A 15,251-nucleotide genomic window follows, 5' to 3' on the forward strand; every position below is an offset into this window, starting at 1 on the left:
CAGAGAATGCTGAATAAATAATAGGTATGATTTCAGTAAAGTTGTCCTTTGGTATCCATTGGGGGATATTTTCCAGGAAACCCAGCAGACACCAACTCTGTGGATGCTCAAGTCCCTAGTACAAAATAACATAGTGATTTCATGTAACTTATGCAAGCCTCTCATATACTTTAAATCATCTCTACATTACTTATAAAGTCTAATGCAATGTAAATGCTATATCAGTATTTGTCAACACATGATGAATTAAGGTTTTGCTTTTTGTTACTTTGTAGAATTTTTTTCTGAGTATTTTGTATCTGTAGATGGTTGAATATGGTGGATGTGGAACCTGCAGAAATGGAGAGCAGATTGTAACTGTCCACATTCACTATCCAGGAAGGATTAATCCATGGTGATAAGTTCTGCTAAAAATGTGCTTCAGAGTCCTCTACTTTTCCTTAGAGAGTACAGCTTTTGGGTGTTCTGATTTGGTTTCCTTTCAGAATTTTCCTTCTTTTTTTCTTCTCAGTTCCTCATTCTGATTTGGTGGGAAATAGAGAAATGATGTATAGCTCGAAAGTATTGGTCAAGCCTGTTTGCATAGGATTCAAACTTTGTTATGACGGTCTGAATAGTTTTAACACTTCAGGTGTATTTTTCCCATACAGAATGCAAAAATGCAAGGGCCCAGAATTCTGATTTATTTACGGTTGCTCTAAATATCAAACCAGTATCCACTGGAACTGATCTATATGAAAATAGGACCTTTTCTACCCCAATGTCAGAAGTATATCTTTAATGTGTGAGCAGAGGACACAGGAGGAGCAAAGTTCAGGAAAAAAAGAACAAGTGTAGTTGTGTGAAATCCCATAATCCTGATGTTTATGAACATTCCAGTTTAGGTGGACATCCTTCAGAACTCATCTCACAAGCTCTTGTATGGGCTGGTTACATGCCTCACATACACACACACACACAGGAGGGCAACATCTTCTGCAAAGCCTTCAAAAAATCTCCACATTATCATTCCAATGTGCTTTGATGCACCTTAAGAATTAAAGTATCATTGTTTTCTACTGAGGTATTTAGTATGATCCTGGGAGTAGCAAAGCACGAAAGGGAGCCAGCAGTAACTGATGCCTTACATGTTGTGACTCCAGTTCCAGGAGTCATATGCTCAGTCACATGCTTAGTTCCGGGCCTCACTAGTGAGCAGCTATGATCTTGGACAGGTACCAAACAACCTATTTAAACCTGAATTTCCTTATGTGTAAACTAGTACCTATCTATGGGGCTGTCCACAGGGTTAAATAGGTACATGAGAGAAGGTCACTAGCTCAGTATCTGGCACAGGGTAAATTCTCAGTAAGTGCTAGTTGCTGGTATAAAATAACCACAGCTAACATTTATTATAAGGATATAGATAAGAGCTATTATTGATTAGCTGGGGGTACCAAGAAAGAGCATAAGGAATGTTACTAAATGTTTTAAGAGCTTCATAAAACTGGAAGGTGAAATGAAATTTCTGAATTGTAATTTCAGCAAAGGATTAAGGAATTAAATTTTTTTAAAAAATAGTTTCAAACCTAAAACAAAACTTGCAAGAATAAGAACACTACAGAGAACACCCAGGTACTTTTTACCCAGGTTCATCTATTAACACATCATCCCATTTGCTTTATCATTGTATCTATCGACCTAACATTGATCTATTTATTTATCTCTCTATCTATCTATCGTCCATCTATCTATTTACCTATCTATCATCATTATTTCTATAGAACCTCCAAGAGAGGACTAGTGAGTGGTATAATTTGGGCTGAGCTCCAAAAAATAATAAATGCAGGATAGAGAAGGTATGATACTGTGACTTAGAATAAGAAATATATGTATTCGGTTTTCATCCAATCTTCGTGCCACACAGTCGCTAAAGGGATGAGAGCTTTATTGTTGTCTTTTGTTATGTTAATGAAGTGATTTTTGGAAAGCACTTGAGAATGGAGACTGCTTGACAGGGATATCAGCTCTGTGATTGGAGGGTTGGAATTTTCATTCCTACCTTCTTACCTCTGGAGAGGGTAAGGGTCTGGAAATTGAGTTCAATTACCAATGGCCAATGATTTAAGCAATTGTGTGTATGTAATGAAGCCTCCATAAAACCTCAAAAGGATAGGGTTCAGAGAGCTTCCACGTTGGTGAACACCAGCCTGGAGATTCATGAAGAGAGCATGGAAAGTCCTGCATACCTTTCTGCCTACTTTGCCCTATGTATCTGTTCCATCTGGCTGTTGCTGAGTTACATCCTTTAATAATTAGTTGGTAATTTAGTAAGTTAATTAGTTTCCTGAGTTCTGTGAACTGTTTTGGCATATTAGTTAAACCCAAAGAGGTGGTTATGGGAACGTCTGATTTTTAGCTGGTCAGTCTGAAGCACAGGTGACAACTTGGACTTGCAATTGTCATCTGAAGTGGGGACAGTCTTGTGGGACTGAGCCCTTAACCTGTGGAGTCTGATGCTATCACCAGGTAGGTAGTGTCAGAAGCAAATTGAATTGTATGTAGGATGCCCAGCTGGTGTTGAAGAATTGTTTGGTGATATGAAAAACCCTCCACACATTGGAATTGGCTCCTGAGTCATTAGAGGGTGTAAAGAATTGCTTTGAGGTGAGTCCGTCTTTACAATCCATAAGAAAAAGTATTTTCCATCCAATGCTGTTCAAAGTTTTAACCTAACTCAAAGCTGCTTGTATTTTTGTTTTCATCTCCACTGGACATATGGGAAGGCCACTAAGTGCTTTGAGCAAAGTCAGTTCCTCCAAGGAACAGCATGGCACAAAGCTGAGCTGCCTAAGCACCTTTCACTGCTTCTTGAAGTACATACGCCTTAGCTTGTATATACATGTTTGTGGCCTTATTTTAACTGGCCAAGGGCTCAAGGTTCTTCTCCAGTAGTTCAGCCTCACACTCAGGGCACACTGGAGGTCCTTCTGTCTTTGCACACTCCAGATTAGTCTTCTGTTTGAAATGTCCTGTATCATCTCTGGTTAGAATTCTCTTAATTGTTCAAAGTCTATAGCAAATGTTATCCATTTCATGCAATCTCCAAGATGACATGACCTTTGCATTTTTCCGGGTCACCATAATGTTCTCTACTGTCCCTTAGTGATACTGGTGATGACAATAATGAGGGTAATAATAATTGTAGTAACACAGCAGGTATAAACAAATCAGTAGTTTCCATAACCATGTGTGTACTAAGTGCTCTCTATCCCTCCCACAGCATACAATGATTCAGGCATCATAATTATCCTTATTTTTGCAATTAGTAAATAGAGATGCAAGAAGGTTAAGTAATTTGCCTAGGACCATATACTAATAGGCTATAGAACAAAGACACAAATGCCTGGGTCAGTCTATACTTTTTAAAATGCCAAAACAATGCTGTTAAATTTATATATGCTTTATGATAATTATAATTTTAGGAAAACTTATTTACAAGAAAACATGCAGATTTGGGTGTAGAATTCAGCAAATTTTAATAAGAATATAAGCATCACTTCAGTCAAAATATCAAATATTTTTTCACTCCTTAATGTTTTCCATGCCTCTTTTTACCAATTCCATCCCATTCCAGGAGAGACAAGTATTGTTATTATTTATATCACCATAGATGAGTTTCATCAGTTTTTGAGTTTTCCATAAACAAACTCATATAGTATGTACCCTTTTGTGCATGGTTTATTTCATTAAAAATAATATTTCTTGAGTATCACCCATGTTGTGTGTATCATTAATTTATTCCTCTTTATTATAGAATTGTGTTCTATTATATTAATAAAGCATAATTAATTTTCCTATTCACCTGTTGATAGATATTTGAGTTGTTTCCAGTTTTGAGCTATTCTGAATGAAGCTGCTACGAACAATCTTGTACAAGCCTTTATTGTGAACATATGCTTTCATTTCTTTTGGAAATTCTGAGCTGTGGAATTTCAGGGTCATAGTACAGGGATATGTTTAGTTTTACAAGAGTTTCCCAAAAAAGTTGTGTCATTTACACTCCAGGAATAGGTGAGAGTTCTGGTTGCTCTCATTTGCTAGTTGCTTACATCTTTGCCAACATTTGGTGTTGCCATCTTTTGGATTTTAACTGATCTTTTAGATTTAACTATTCCAGTGGGAGTGAAAAGGTACAGTAGTTGAAACCTTTACTCTTAACCACTGCCTCATGTCATCATGGTCCTTTTTCACTTTAATCCATGATAATTACCTTTGTATATATTTGCCCCTCCCACTAGATTATAAGGTCTCAGTTAGCTAAGATATTACCATGTCATTTTTATAGTTCTCCAAAGGCCTAATATAGTGCTTGAATCAGATGAAGCGTTTGATAAATGCTCAACAAGTTTTGGCTGAGAACAATTTTTCTCCATTTTCTGGCTCCCCTTACCAACCTTAGCCAACTTTAGGCCAGGAGTGTAAAAGAGTGCTCCTCACAGAGAGAGGAAGAGTGAGGATAGTTAATATGATAGTGTGTGTCTGCTGAAATATCTCAGGGAACACTGGCAAGATCAAGGTCAATCTAGACTAAATGAGGTTAGAAAATAAGTTTCTAGAGCTTGTATCCTTCATTATGTATCAGAATAACATGGGAAGTTCTGAAGAAATGCAGCTGCCTTGGTCCCAACCCAGATATTTGGATTCAGTTGCTCTGGAGGGGAGTTAAGTCATTGATCCTTCATAGATATTCCCTAGATGCTTCTACTGTGCACCTAGAGTAATGGCATTCCACTGCTCTCAGTAGAATGGAGTGAGGAAATGAGAGGTTGACATTGATAAATGTCTCCCTCCAAGAGTGAGATTATCACATTTAACCATATCCATGGATGGCACTCCTGTTGAATAATTATCAACTATTCCCTTTATCCTTCCTCAAGTAGACAGAATCTTTGATCACCAATTACCTGCTTTGCCAAAGAATAAAAAGGGCATACATAGCACATTATGCTAACATCAAAAACATGTTCCTTTGTCTCCTAACAAATTAATTTCTTGAAACCCTAAAAGGTGTCTACTCCCAACATTGTAAATGTAATTTGAATCTGGATGTGACAATTGGCAATAAATAAAATAGAACTGGAAGAATTGAACTTGGTTTATTAAAGACTAAAGCCAAGATTGAGTGTTTGATGCAAAATTAAGAAATGGAGCCAACATATTTTGAATTAACATTGAGCTAAATGTCATCATCAAGCTGTAGGCCTAAGGGGCCTCAAGTGTGGTTCTTATAGAGGGCCTGGCCCTGACCTTCACTCCAGGGTGTTCATCTTTGCACAGCAGCTGAAGATGGTTCAGTAAACATGTAGCCAGGCCTCATCTCACTCAGTGAGAGAGGAGATTTTTCATTAAAATAAGTCTAAAAGCTGGAAAAGGAGGTTCACTTTAGAATGCTCCCATGCATTTGCTGTCCTCTCCCACAGGACAGCTGTCCTTGGCCTGAGATTTCTGTGAGGTGATACGACAGACTGGAACAATCCTTCTCCCTCACTTCTTTGTTTTCTTCTCTTTACTTCAGTCTTTGTTACTTCCTTGGAGAACAATGGGAGAGTACTGATGAAGAGGAACAAGGAAAAGCGAGGGAAAGGAAAAGCAGGAGAGAAAGTGATCAGAAGGAAGAGAGAGGAAATGTGTGTGTGTGTGTGTGCATGTGTGTGCATGTGTACACGTGCATGTACACAGAGTGAAGGGGGAGTTCTGATGACAGAAATGAAGAGTTAGGATCAGGAACTTTGAACTAGATGGATCCTTACACATCATATAGATCAACCCTCTCATTTCACAGATGGAAAACTAAGTACAAGAAAGATGAAAGGATCTACACAAGGTGATGCAACAAATCAGGCACAGAGCTGGACGGGAGATCTCAGGTGTCCACCAGCACCTCCCTCTAAGTATTTCCTAGTACTTCCCATGCCACCCTGACCTCAGCACCGAGCCTCACAACCTGGAGCCTGAAAGGGCACATCAACGAAGTTGACTAGATGGTTCGTGTTGCAGGGGATGGTAAAAGGAGGTACTTATGCTAAGGAACAAGATCACTTTTTATCTATTACACAAAATTTAAGTCTTCAAATTTTTCCAAGATAGAGTTAAAAAAAGGAAGCAATTTAAACTTATGATAATTACACACAGCCTAAGAGATCAGTCATGTTCTCAGAGGCAACATCACAAGACCCCTAATAACAGCGACACTAATGGGTTTGGGTTACACGTAGCAATCTGGGTGTTTAATGAATTTCAACCATTTGTCCCAGGTCACCAGATGTTACCAAGCCCATAGTGAATATAAACATAACTATGTTTCATTAGGCTAAGCTCCTAGTTTGAAGAGCAAGGACAGAGCACCATCAATCATCTTTACTTTTATCTAAAAGCAAGCGGTACATGTTGGATAAAGACATTGACACTTACTGTTGTGTTTGAAGATCCTTATGGTTGCACCTGAGAGGCGGGCCCCAAGCACAAGAGATGCGTGGTTTAACTCATCACTTAAAATGAGGCACCCCTGTGTAGAAAAGAAGCACACGAATCAGGCCGATAAATAAAGTGAAGGGAAAACACATGTGGGAGCAGGAAAACACTTCATGATGCCTAACACAGATTCCCCAAATCCTCTTTAATCTTAAAAGGCCAAGAGTTCAACTGGTGTCTATATGGATAAAATCCTCTAGAGAAATTAGTTGATGGAGATGGGGATTCTCCTAAGGGATAGCATCTTTTTGAAACATTTGCATATAGTTTTCAGCAGAGAAGGTCATTCAAGATCTTGGTTAAGCACTAGGCAGCATGTAAAGGATTGATGTTTGACAGGAAAACTAATAAACTTTTGGGTGGATTAGGGATTTTCTGGGGTTTTTCAATCCCATTCTGGATTATTTGGGATGGTACTCTTACTGGAAAACAGGGGTCTTTTCTGCAAGATATTTCAACCTCTTGTTTTCTTTTTTTGTTGTTGTTGAAGTACAATAAGTTTACAATGTTGTGTCAATTTCTGGTGTACAGCATTCTGTTTCAGTCATACATATATATATATTCATTTTCATATTATTTTTCATTATAGATTATTACAAGATATTGAATATAGTTCCCAGTGCTATGCAGTATAAACTTGTTGTTATCTAGTTTGTATATAGTAGTTAGTATCTGAAAATCCTGAACTTCCAGTTTATCCCTTCCCACCCCTTTCCCCCCCAGTAACCATAAGTTCGTTTTCTGTATCTGTGAGTCTGTTTCTGTTTTGTAAATAAGTTTATCTTTTTCTTAGATTCCACATATAAGTGATATCATATGGTATTTTTCTTTCTCTTCCTGGCTTATTTCACTTAGAATGACAATCTCCAGGTTCATACAGGTTGCAGCAAATGGCATTATTTTATTCTTTTTTATGGCTGATTAGTATTCCTTTGTATAAATATACCACAACTTCTTTATCCAGTCATCTATCAATGGACATTTAAATGGACAGAGGACCTAAACAAGCAATTCTCCAATGAAGACATACAAATGGCCAATAGGGACATGACAATATGATCAATAGTGCTAATCATCTGAGAAATGCAAATCAAAACTACAATGAGGTATCACTTCACACCAGTCAAAATGGCCAGCTTTAAAATGTCCACAAACAATAAATGCTGGAGAAAAGGGAACCCTCCTACACTGTTGGTGGGACTATAATTTCATGCAGCCATTATGGAAAACAGTATGGAGAGTCCTCAAAAGACTAAAGATAGACTTACTATATGGTCCAACAATCCTTTTCCTGGGCATATATCCAGAGGAAACTTTAATTCAAAAGGATATATGCACCCCAGTATTCATAGCAACACTATTTACAATAGCCAAGATGTGGAAACAAGCTCTTATTTCTGATTCTCATTCTTCACTGTATTAATATCTATTTAGACAGAGCATCACTGCCTTACAGTTAAAAACTTTGCATTTATACAAGTAGGGATGGCAGTTTAGTCTGAGGGAAAGAGAAAAGTTCAACTTAAATTACTGCATATAAATTCCTGTTTGTAAAATTATTTTGCTTTATTAATTTAAAGATTTCTAAATTATAAAATTGCTCAAGCACACTAAAAACACAGAGACATACAAAAAGAAAGGACATCTGTCTTTTGTGGCCAGCCAGAATCTTTGAGTTCTCCTTCATAGTTTAGAAATTTCATACATGATATGTTTTAAGTTTTTGAGGCAAGAGCCAGCAAAATTCTCACATCTCCATACTCCAGACATTGTGTATGTATTTATAATTTTTTTGGTCAACATTTGAGATTTACTTGCAAACCTCGATACTCATCCTGAAATTCTTTAGCATGAATCTACTAGGAACAGGGATATTTTCCTACAAGATCACAATGCAGTTATCACACACTAGAAATTAAACATACGTACAGTCCTATCATCTAATATACAGTTCAAATTAAAATTTCTCCAACTGTCCTAAAAATAACTTAATGAATTGTGTAGGTGTTTTCTTTCCTTCTAGTTTTTTTTTTAATGCTGAATCTGATCAAAGATCATATATTGTACTTAGTTGTCATGAGTCAGATTTTTTTTAAATATAAATCTGCTTATGGCACTTGCTTACTTAAAATGAACCAACCAACTCTCAGTTTTTCTATGGAAGAGTCTCAAACACTCTGGTATGATTTATAGTACAAGACTCTAAAATTTGTTACTTACCTGCTCTGGTCTCTTTATCTACTCTCCTATGTTCTAATTCTTCCACACCTCCATGCTTTACACATGCGGCTCCCTCTTCCATGTCTTAAGGAAATAACTTAGTTAATAGATGAGAAACAGATTCTGTTCTCATATCACTTAATTTGCACAGGCATCTCAGCCTTTCTCAAGAAGACTTAAGGGGCAATTTTGTTGTCCTTCCTCATTTATGGGCATACCTTTTTCTGTGGTATTCATCCTATGTTATTTGGTGTGTTGTTTCTCCCATGAGACAGTAGACTACATTAATTTACAGGACAGAAATCTTGTTCATCTTTGCATGCCCTGTATCTTGCCTCATATGGGGACCTAGTAGAGTCTCAACAAGTGATTTATTGAATGAATAAGTGAATGAATTACACAAGTAAATGTTTTGTCAAAATAAATGCTTAATAATCATTTGCTACATTGAAAGTGGTGAGTCAGGATCCTAAAAATTTATTTTGGTAAATTGTCACTGAAGTTTGACTTACATGTAGGGCTGCAATTCTATAACCAGAACATCAAGATGAAGAGATTTGTTGAATTAAGCTGGTATATGAATTTAAAAAGCTGGACATTCAATCAGCTTTTCCTAAGAAAATAAACTTCTCAGTCATATTTCTAACAGAGGATCTGCTCAGAGTTATACCTCTTAGGAATAACACAGCAGAAGACAATTATGTTAACAAAGACTTACCTTTCCAACTAGTGCAGGGATATTCATTGAGTTAGTTGCAAATCCCATCCCAAAGACCATAGCAGCTTCTACATTCAGGAACTTAGACACAAGGTCCTCTAACTCTTTATGCTTATCCAAGGTTCCTGCACATGAAATGATAGAATGGGTGAATCTCCTCTTTTCACCTAGTCCAAGATTAAAAACTCAAATTCCAATACTTATCCATCACCAAGGGATGTGTACAAGAGTGCACATAGCAGGTCTATTTGCTATAGCCCCAATCTAGAAGCAACACAAATATCCATATACTGTAGAATGGATGAAAACATTGTGGAGGTATTTACATAGTTCAATTCAACACAGCAATGAGAAAGAACAAACTGATGTCCCATACAACAACATGGAAAATCTCACAAATATATGGTTGAAAGAAGAAAAATCAGATACATATACACTTATACACATTGTCTGAGTCCATTTATACAAAGTTTATAAACAGACAAAACTAACCTTTTGTGTTAGAAGTCAGGATAGTGGTTACTTTTGTTGGGAGCATGAAGAGAGCTTTGAGATGCTCTAGATGTTTTGTTTCTAGATCTGGGTGCTGGTTATGTGGTTATGTTTATTTTGCGAAAAATCCATTGAGCTGTATACTTATGTCTGATAAATACTTTGTAATACAATAAAATTTACAAAACATACCACAATTCCTCCTTCCTCCCACCCTATATCCCACAAATAATTTATGAAATTGTAACTCTGTCAAAGGTTCCCCACACTGAAATGCAAACAGATCTCATGACTTTTGTTGATACTAATGAATCTATGTATAGTTTATGGGACTTTTGGAATGTGCTATATTTCAAAGCTGACTGGTTAGGTTATCTCATTTAATCTTACAGACCCTATAACACAGGTATTATTACTTTACAGTTAAGAAAACTGGAGTGTGAAGAGGTTACAGATAAAAAGCAACAGAGATAATCAAGTCTAAATCCAAAGTTCATATTTTTTTTACTCTATTACCTTTATGTGTTTACACTCTGACCCCTTCTTATAAATAACCCCTCAGGCTGACTGAGATTAAATGTGAATTCTCCCCAGAGTTTTATCTTTGCCATCACTCTCACTTTTAGATCTACATTGTCCAATATGATACCACCAACTAAATATGGTTAGTGCTATAGAGGAACTGGGTTTTAAATTTTATTTAATTTTAGATATTTTAATGTTAAAACTGAAGTACTGTGAAATATTTTCCAATAAACACAACTTTACTGTTTTGATAGGATTCTTTTCCACTTATTTTACTTTAAAAATTGACATAGGCTATAGGGGTAAAATATACATCATTTTGCGAAGACAGTACAAGAGCAACAAAAATAATGTAGTATAGCTCATTAATATTTTATATATTGATTATATGTTTAAATCATAACATTTTGGATATAATGAGTCAAATGGATGTATTATGAAATTGTTTACTTGTTTTATTTAACTTTTTTAAATGTAGCTATTAGAAAAAATTAAATTACACACGTGTTTTGCATCATATTTTTATTGCTCTAGATGATACACTTAATGGAATGAGAAAATGTACAAGTGGAGAGATGCTGTAATTCGTATCCACAGAATGTAGGGGATTCAGATTTAACTCTGTTTTAAGTTAAAGGAATATTGGTAGCATATTCAAGACTATAATAAACATGCTTCTTTTAAGCTAAAGATCAAAATATTTTACAATACAGAATGCGATACCAGAATTTTATTGAAATTGGTAAATTTGGTTGCTTATTGAGCTAAATGGTGAGGGGTTAAACTTTAGAAGGCATTGAATGGTGAGTTCAAAGTTTTATTTCGCATTTAACATAAGAGAGGACATTTGATGGCCCCATTTTGCCCTTCCTGAGAGGTCACAACTGATGGCTGGTGTCCTTTCTTCTTAAACCAGAATCCATGTATCCTCTAAATTGTTAGAAAACATAATAGAACAAACATTCTAGTAGAGGAAATTTAACTCAAGATTTTAAAATAGGGGAAGTTATAAATTTAAACTGTAATTTAAAACTTTATTATCAAAGTTACAGAGTAGAAAGAGAAACTGAAATTTAAAGATAAAAATGTAGGCGCATGATCACTTGTCAGGTTTGTTTTTATCTACAGACACTGCAACCCAAAGGGAATGGCTCCAACAACGAGTGGTGGAAAGACAATTATCTTGGGCATGAGCAGAGTTGGTTCTGTCTCCAGCTCTTCCACTGAACAGCTGGGTGGCCCCTGGCTGCCTCTCCTCGCAGTTTCTGGAGAGGGTGGGAGAGGTGCTGTTTTAGGGCTCCCTGACGTTGGGAGGGCTCTTTCGCCCACTTAGAACGGTCTTCTTGTATCTCCCACTCTTTGCGATCCACCTAACATGACATCCATTCTCGGATGCTGTCTTCAGCTTCCTCAGCTCAATTTTGTCATCTTCTCCTCTGAGGTCACATAAGCATCATCATATAATGATCACAGCACTTACTAAGTTGAATTGGGTACATTCATGAGGTCATCTCCTTTATTAGAGAAACAGCCCTCAGGGAGCAGATACATGTGTGAGATATTTGTCTTGGCAACCATGGTGCCTACTGCAGTACTGATACATAGTAGGTGCTTTTTGAGTTGCCTGATGTCTTTTGATGGAGAATAAAGACAAAACTGAGTCTAGAGTGGGGGATGGTACAGAGAAGATGGTACAGGAAGAAGCCATGTGATGCCAGGGCAACAAGGTGACCAGGTAGTGAACACCAGCTTGGAAACACCAATACCTGAAGAAGGCTTCCAGCAAGGATGGAGGGTGTCCAAACATTGTCAACTTGGTAACTTTCCCCATAGGACTTTCCTGCCTGGAGGTTAGGGGAAAACTGTGTCTTGGCCTAGTCGCCCGTAAGTGCATGAGTAGAAGTTGATGATGAATCTTCTCCATGTCTTCCTCCACCTACATCTTTCCCAAATCTGCCATTCCAGGGGTTTGTCTATAACAGCTGCATCACTCAAAAGTTCTTAGGATAATATGGGATGTGTTGTAAATAATCAAACAGCGAACCAACTAATGAGAAGTGGGGTGTCTAAGAACAGCCTGAGAAATTGCCTTCTACAAGGTCTCTTTCACTAGGCCTGACTCAAAGAGAGGAAGAAGGGAGGAAATGCAGGTGGCCATATTAGGTCTTCATAAACCGGGTTTCTTCTGAATTTCCAGTGGTAAAGTGGTGAGTAAAGAAATTTTTCATCCAAATATCCTGTTTGTCAATGGTTCCTTAGCCTTGACCTAGAAGTATGCTGTCATTTATCATGGTAAGATGCCAGCTGTTTCATCTGGCTGTTCCTACTGTACCATGGCTCTCAGCCCACTTCTGAGCCACTTTGCTTGAACTGGTAATTCCTGCATTAAAACCAGCATCAGCCCTTCTGCCTAAAAGATTCCACCTTCCAGCTCTTCACTCCAAAGCTCTTAGAATACCCTGCTCTCCTTCTTATTCCACTTGTGTCCAGTCTGGTAGGGGTGATGGAGCTACGAAACCTCTTGAGGAGCTTTGTTTTTCTGTGAAACATTCAGAGAAAAGTCTCAATGAAGCCAGGTGTGGTGTCTGAAATGGTTCTAGAATATACCATTACTCTGAACATAGGCCACTGCTGCTGGGTTAAGAGACCTTCTATCCTGATTAAGTCCAGTAAAATAGCAAGAACAATTTTTATCTGTCCACTTCACAGGTCTTTACTTTTAGCAAACTACTTGCCACCTCTTGGCAGGTTAAAACATTAATAGATAACTAGAATCTAATGCCAACAAAAACTTTAAGTGAGGTGTGTACATAGAATTATGATCAGCTTTCCTGTCACAAATTGTCTTGATAAGAGAAGAATTTTTAAGCGGACCAAATGATGCTGTCTGCCTCCCCTCTGACCACAGGCTCAATAAATTCATGTTTCACTTTTCTTCTTCTCCTTCTCCTCCTTCTCCTTCTTCTTCTTCTTCTCCTTCTCCTTCTTTCTTCTTCTTCTTCCTTCTTTTATTCTTCCTCTTCCTCCTCTTCCTCTTCTCCTCCTTCCCCTTCCCCTTCTCTTTCTTCTTTTTTTTTTTTTTTAACATTTTCTTTTGATGTAATTTTAGACGTACAGAGAAATTGCAGGAATAGTACAAAGAATCCTTAAACTTTTTTCACCCTGATTCTACAAATGTCACCATTTTAGTACTTTTCTTTAGAAATCTTTCTCTCTCCATCTCTATATATACACACATACACATATTAAAAATAATATATAATTACATGTAATTTTTTGTAGATGATCTACACATTCTAAAATTCTATGAGTTTCAATGTTGTTAAATCATCCCAGATATTACTTTACTGGCAAGTCTTATCCTTATGTAAAAGAATTGGCATATTTTATTAAATTGTTATGTTTGCTTGCTTTTGTTGAACCTACAGGGCCAAATTACTCACTTGCAGAAATATCTCTGCTAGTTGAAATTTGGCTGTGCTGTTGTTGCAGCAAAGTGTGTTATAGTTCAGCGTTACAGCTCAGTGTTACAGCTCATTGTTATAAGCTCAGTTGTGACAGCAACCTGGATCCAGGTGAGAGACCAAGCAGCACTTGGAGGGTTGGAGAATTCAGGTTTATTATACTAGCTGGTCCAGAGGAGTTAACATTCCAAGCTCTGGACCCCATCTGTAGGTTTACACAGGTTTTTATAGGCTACCAGTCCAGACTTTGAAACATTTCATAACATCATATGCAAATAAGGTATAACAAAGGTGACTAATTAGGAACCAGCTTTGTAGAAATGGACCAACCAGAAGTGAGGGAAATGGACCAATCAGGAGTTAGCTCAAGGAACCAATACAATCTTAGGGATAAGTTCCACTTTCCTAGAAGTAAGCCATTTTAGAGTTTAAAAAGTGAGATAATAGCGCAGGGCCAGGGAACCAAATGGTGCTGGCAGGAGGGTAGTGGCCCTGCCTGGGAGTCCTGCAGTCTTTTTCATGGGGCTTCCCACCTCAGTGTAATTTCTATCACTCTGAAGAGAAAGGCAATTCCCTTGTCAGAATTATAACAGGTATCAGGAAATTGCTAAAAGGCTTTCAGAAACTTTCATTTTGTTCCTCCCAGACAATTCTTTTGAGAGTCCACCTTCCTTTACCAATGCTCTTAAAGGAAAATAAAGAGGCTTGAGAGAAATGCAAAGAAATCTCATTAATCAGACTTTACATAATTTAGTCTGAAAGAAACAGGCACTATCTGTGAAGAAAGGTTCTGCTGTGTAAATTAATAAGATAAAATTAATAGAGGCGAATGTGTATAGCCTATTTAATTTAACCCACTGCTTTTAAGCATATTAATAGCATCAATTTGCATACAATCTTATTAATTAAAATTGCTTTTTTAAAAAAGAAAGCAAGATCTCTACTTGGTAGCAATTGCTTGAAACTGCTAGTCCCATAGCAATTTGAAATTGGTATTTATTTGAAATATGCCTCAGGTTAGACATTTTGCAACTTCAGGCTGGCCCCTTCTTCAATACTTAGGTTAGTGAGATTTCAGATTCCCTGAATCTGGTTACAAATATTTGAGAAAGAAACACAGGAAGAGCCTTAGTAATTTGAATTAAATGATAGTAAAGAACTTGTCAAGAAGATAAAGAGGGAGACGAACTATCTAATGATTAAGGACAATGTTCTCAAACTGAGAAATAGAAATTTCAACAAATTTGCACATTACAACTAACATGAAAATCACATCTGAAACCTGAGAATAGAAAAGAATATCCTATGATATCCAGTTA

At 37.0% G+C, this 15,251-nt stretch overlaps 1 protein-coding gene across 2 annotated transcripts in view; it reads right to left on the reverse strand.

Moving 5' to 3' along the window:
• Positions 1-15,251, reverse strand: part of LOC102513007 (serine palmitoyltransferase 3-like) — a 150,784-nt gene that overhangs the window by 101,065 nt on the left and 34,468 nt on the right. For both annotated transcript variants that reach the window (XR_004313106.1, XM_032461816.1), the window contains exons 5-6: positions 9,452-9,576; positions 6,454-6,547 (exon numbers count right to left, since the gene is read on the reverse strand). Coding sequence is in view for 1 of the 2 variants with exons in the window: in XM_032461816.1 (XP_032317707.1) it covers positions 6,454-6,547; positions 9,452-9,576 (219 nt within the window). In the remaining variant the exon portion in view is untranslated. The remainder of the gene's footprint in view (positions 1-6,453; positions 6,548-9,451; positions 9,577-15,251) is intronic.

This window comes from Camelus ferus, chromosome 19, assembly GCF_009834535.1.
Source record: "Camelus ferus isolate YT-003-E chromosome 19, BCGSAC_Cfer_1.0, whole genome shotgun sequence".
NCBI lineage: Eukaryota > Metazoa > Chordata > Mammalia > Artiodactyla > Camelidae > Camelus > Camelus ferus.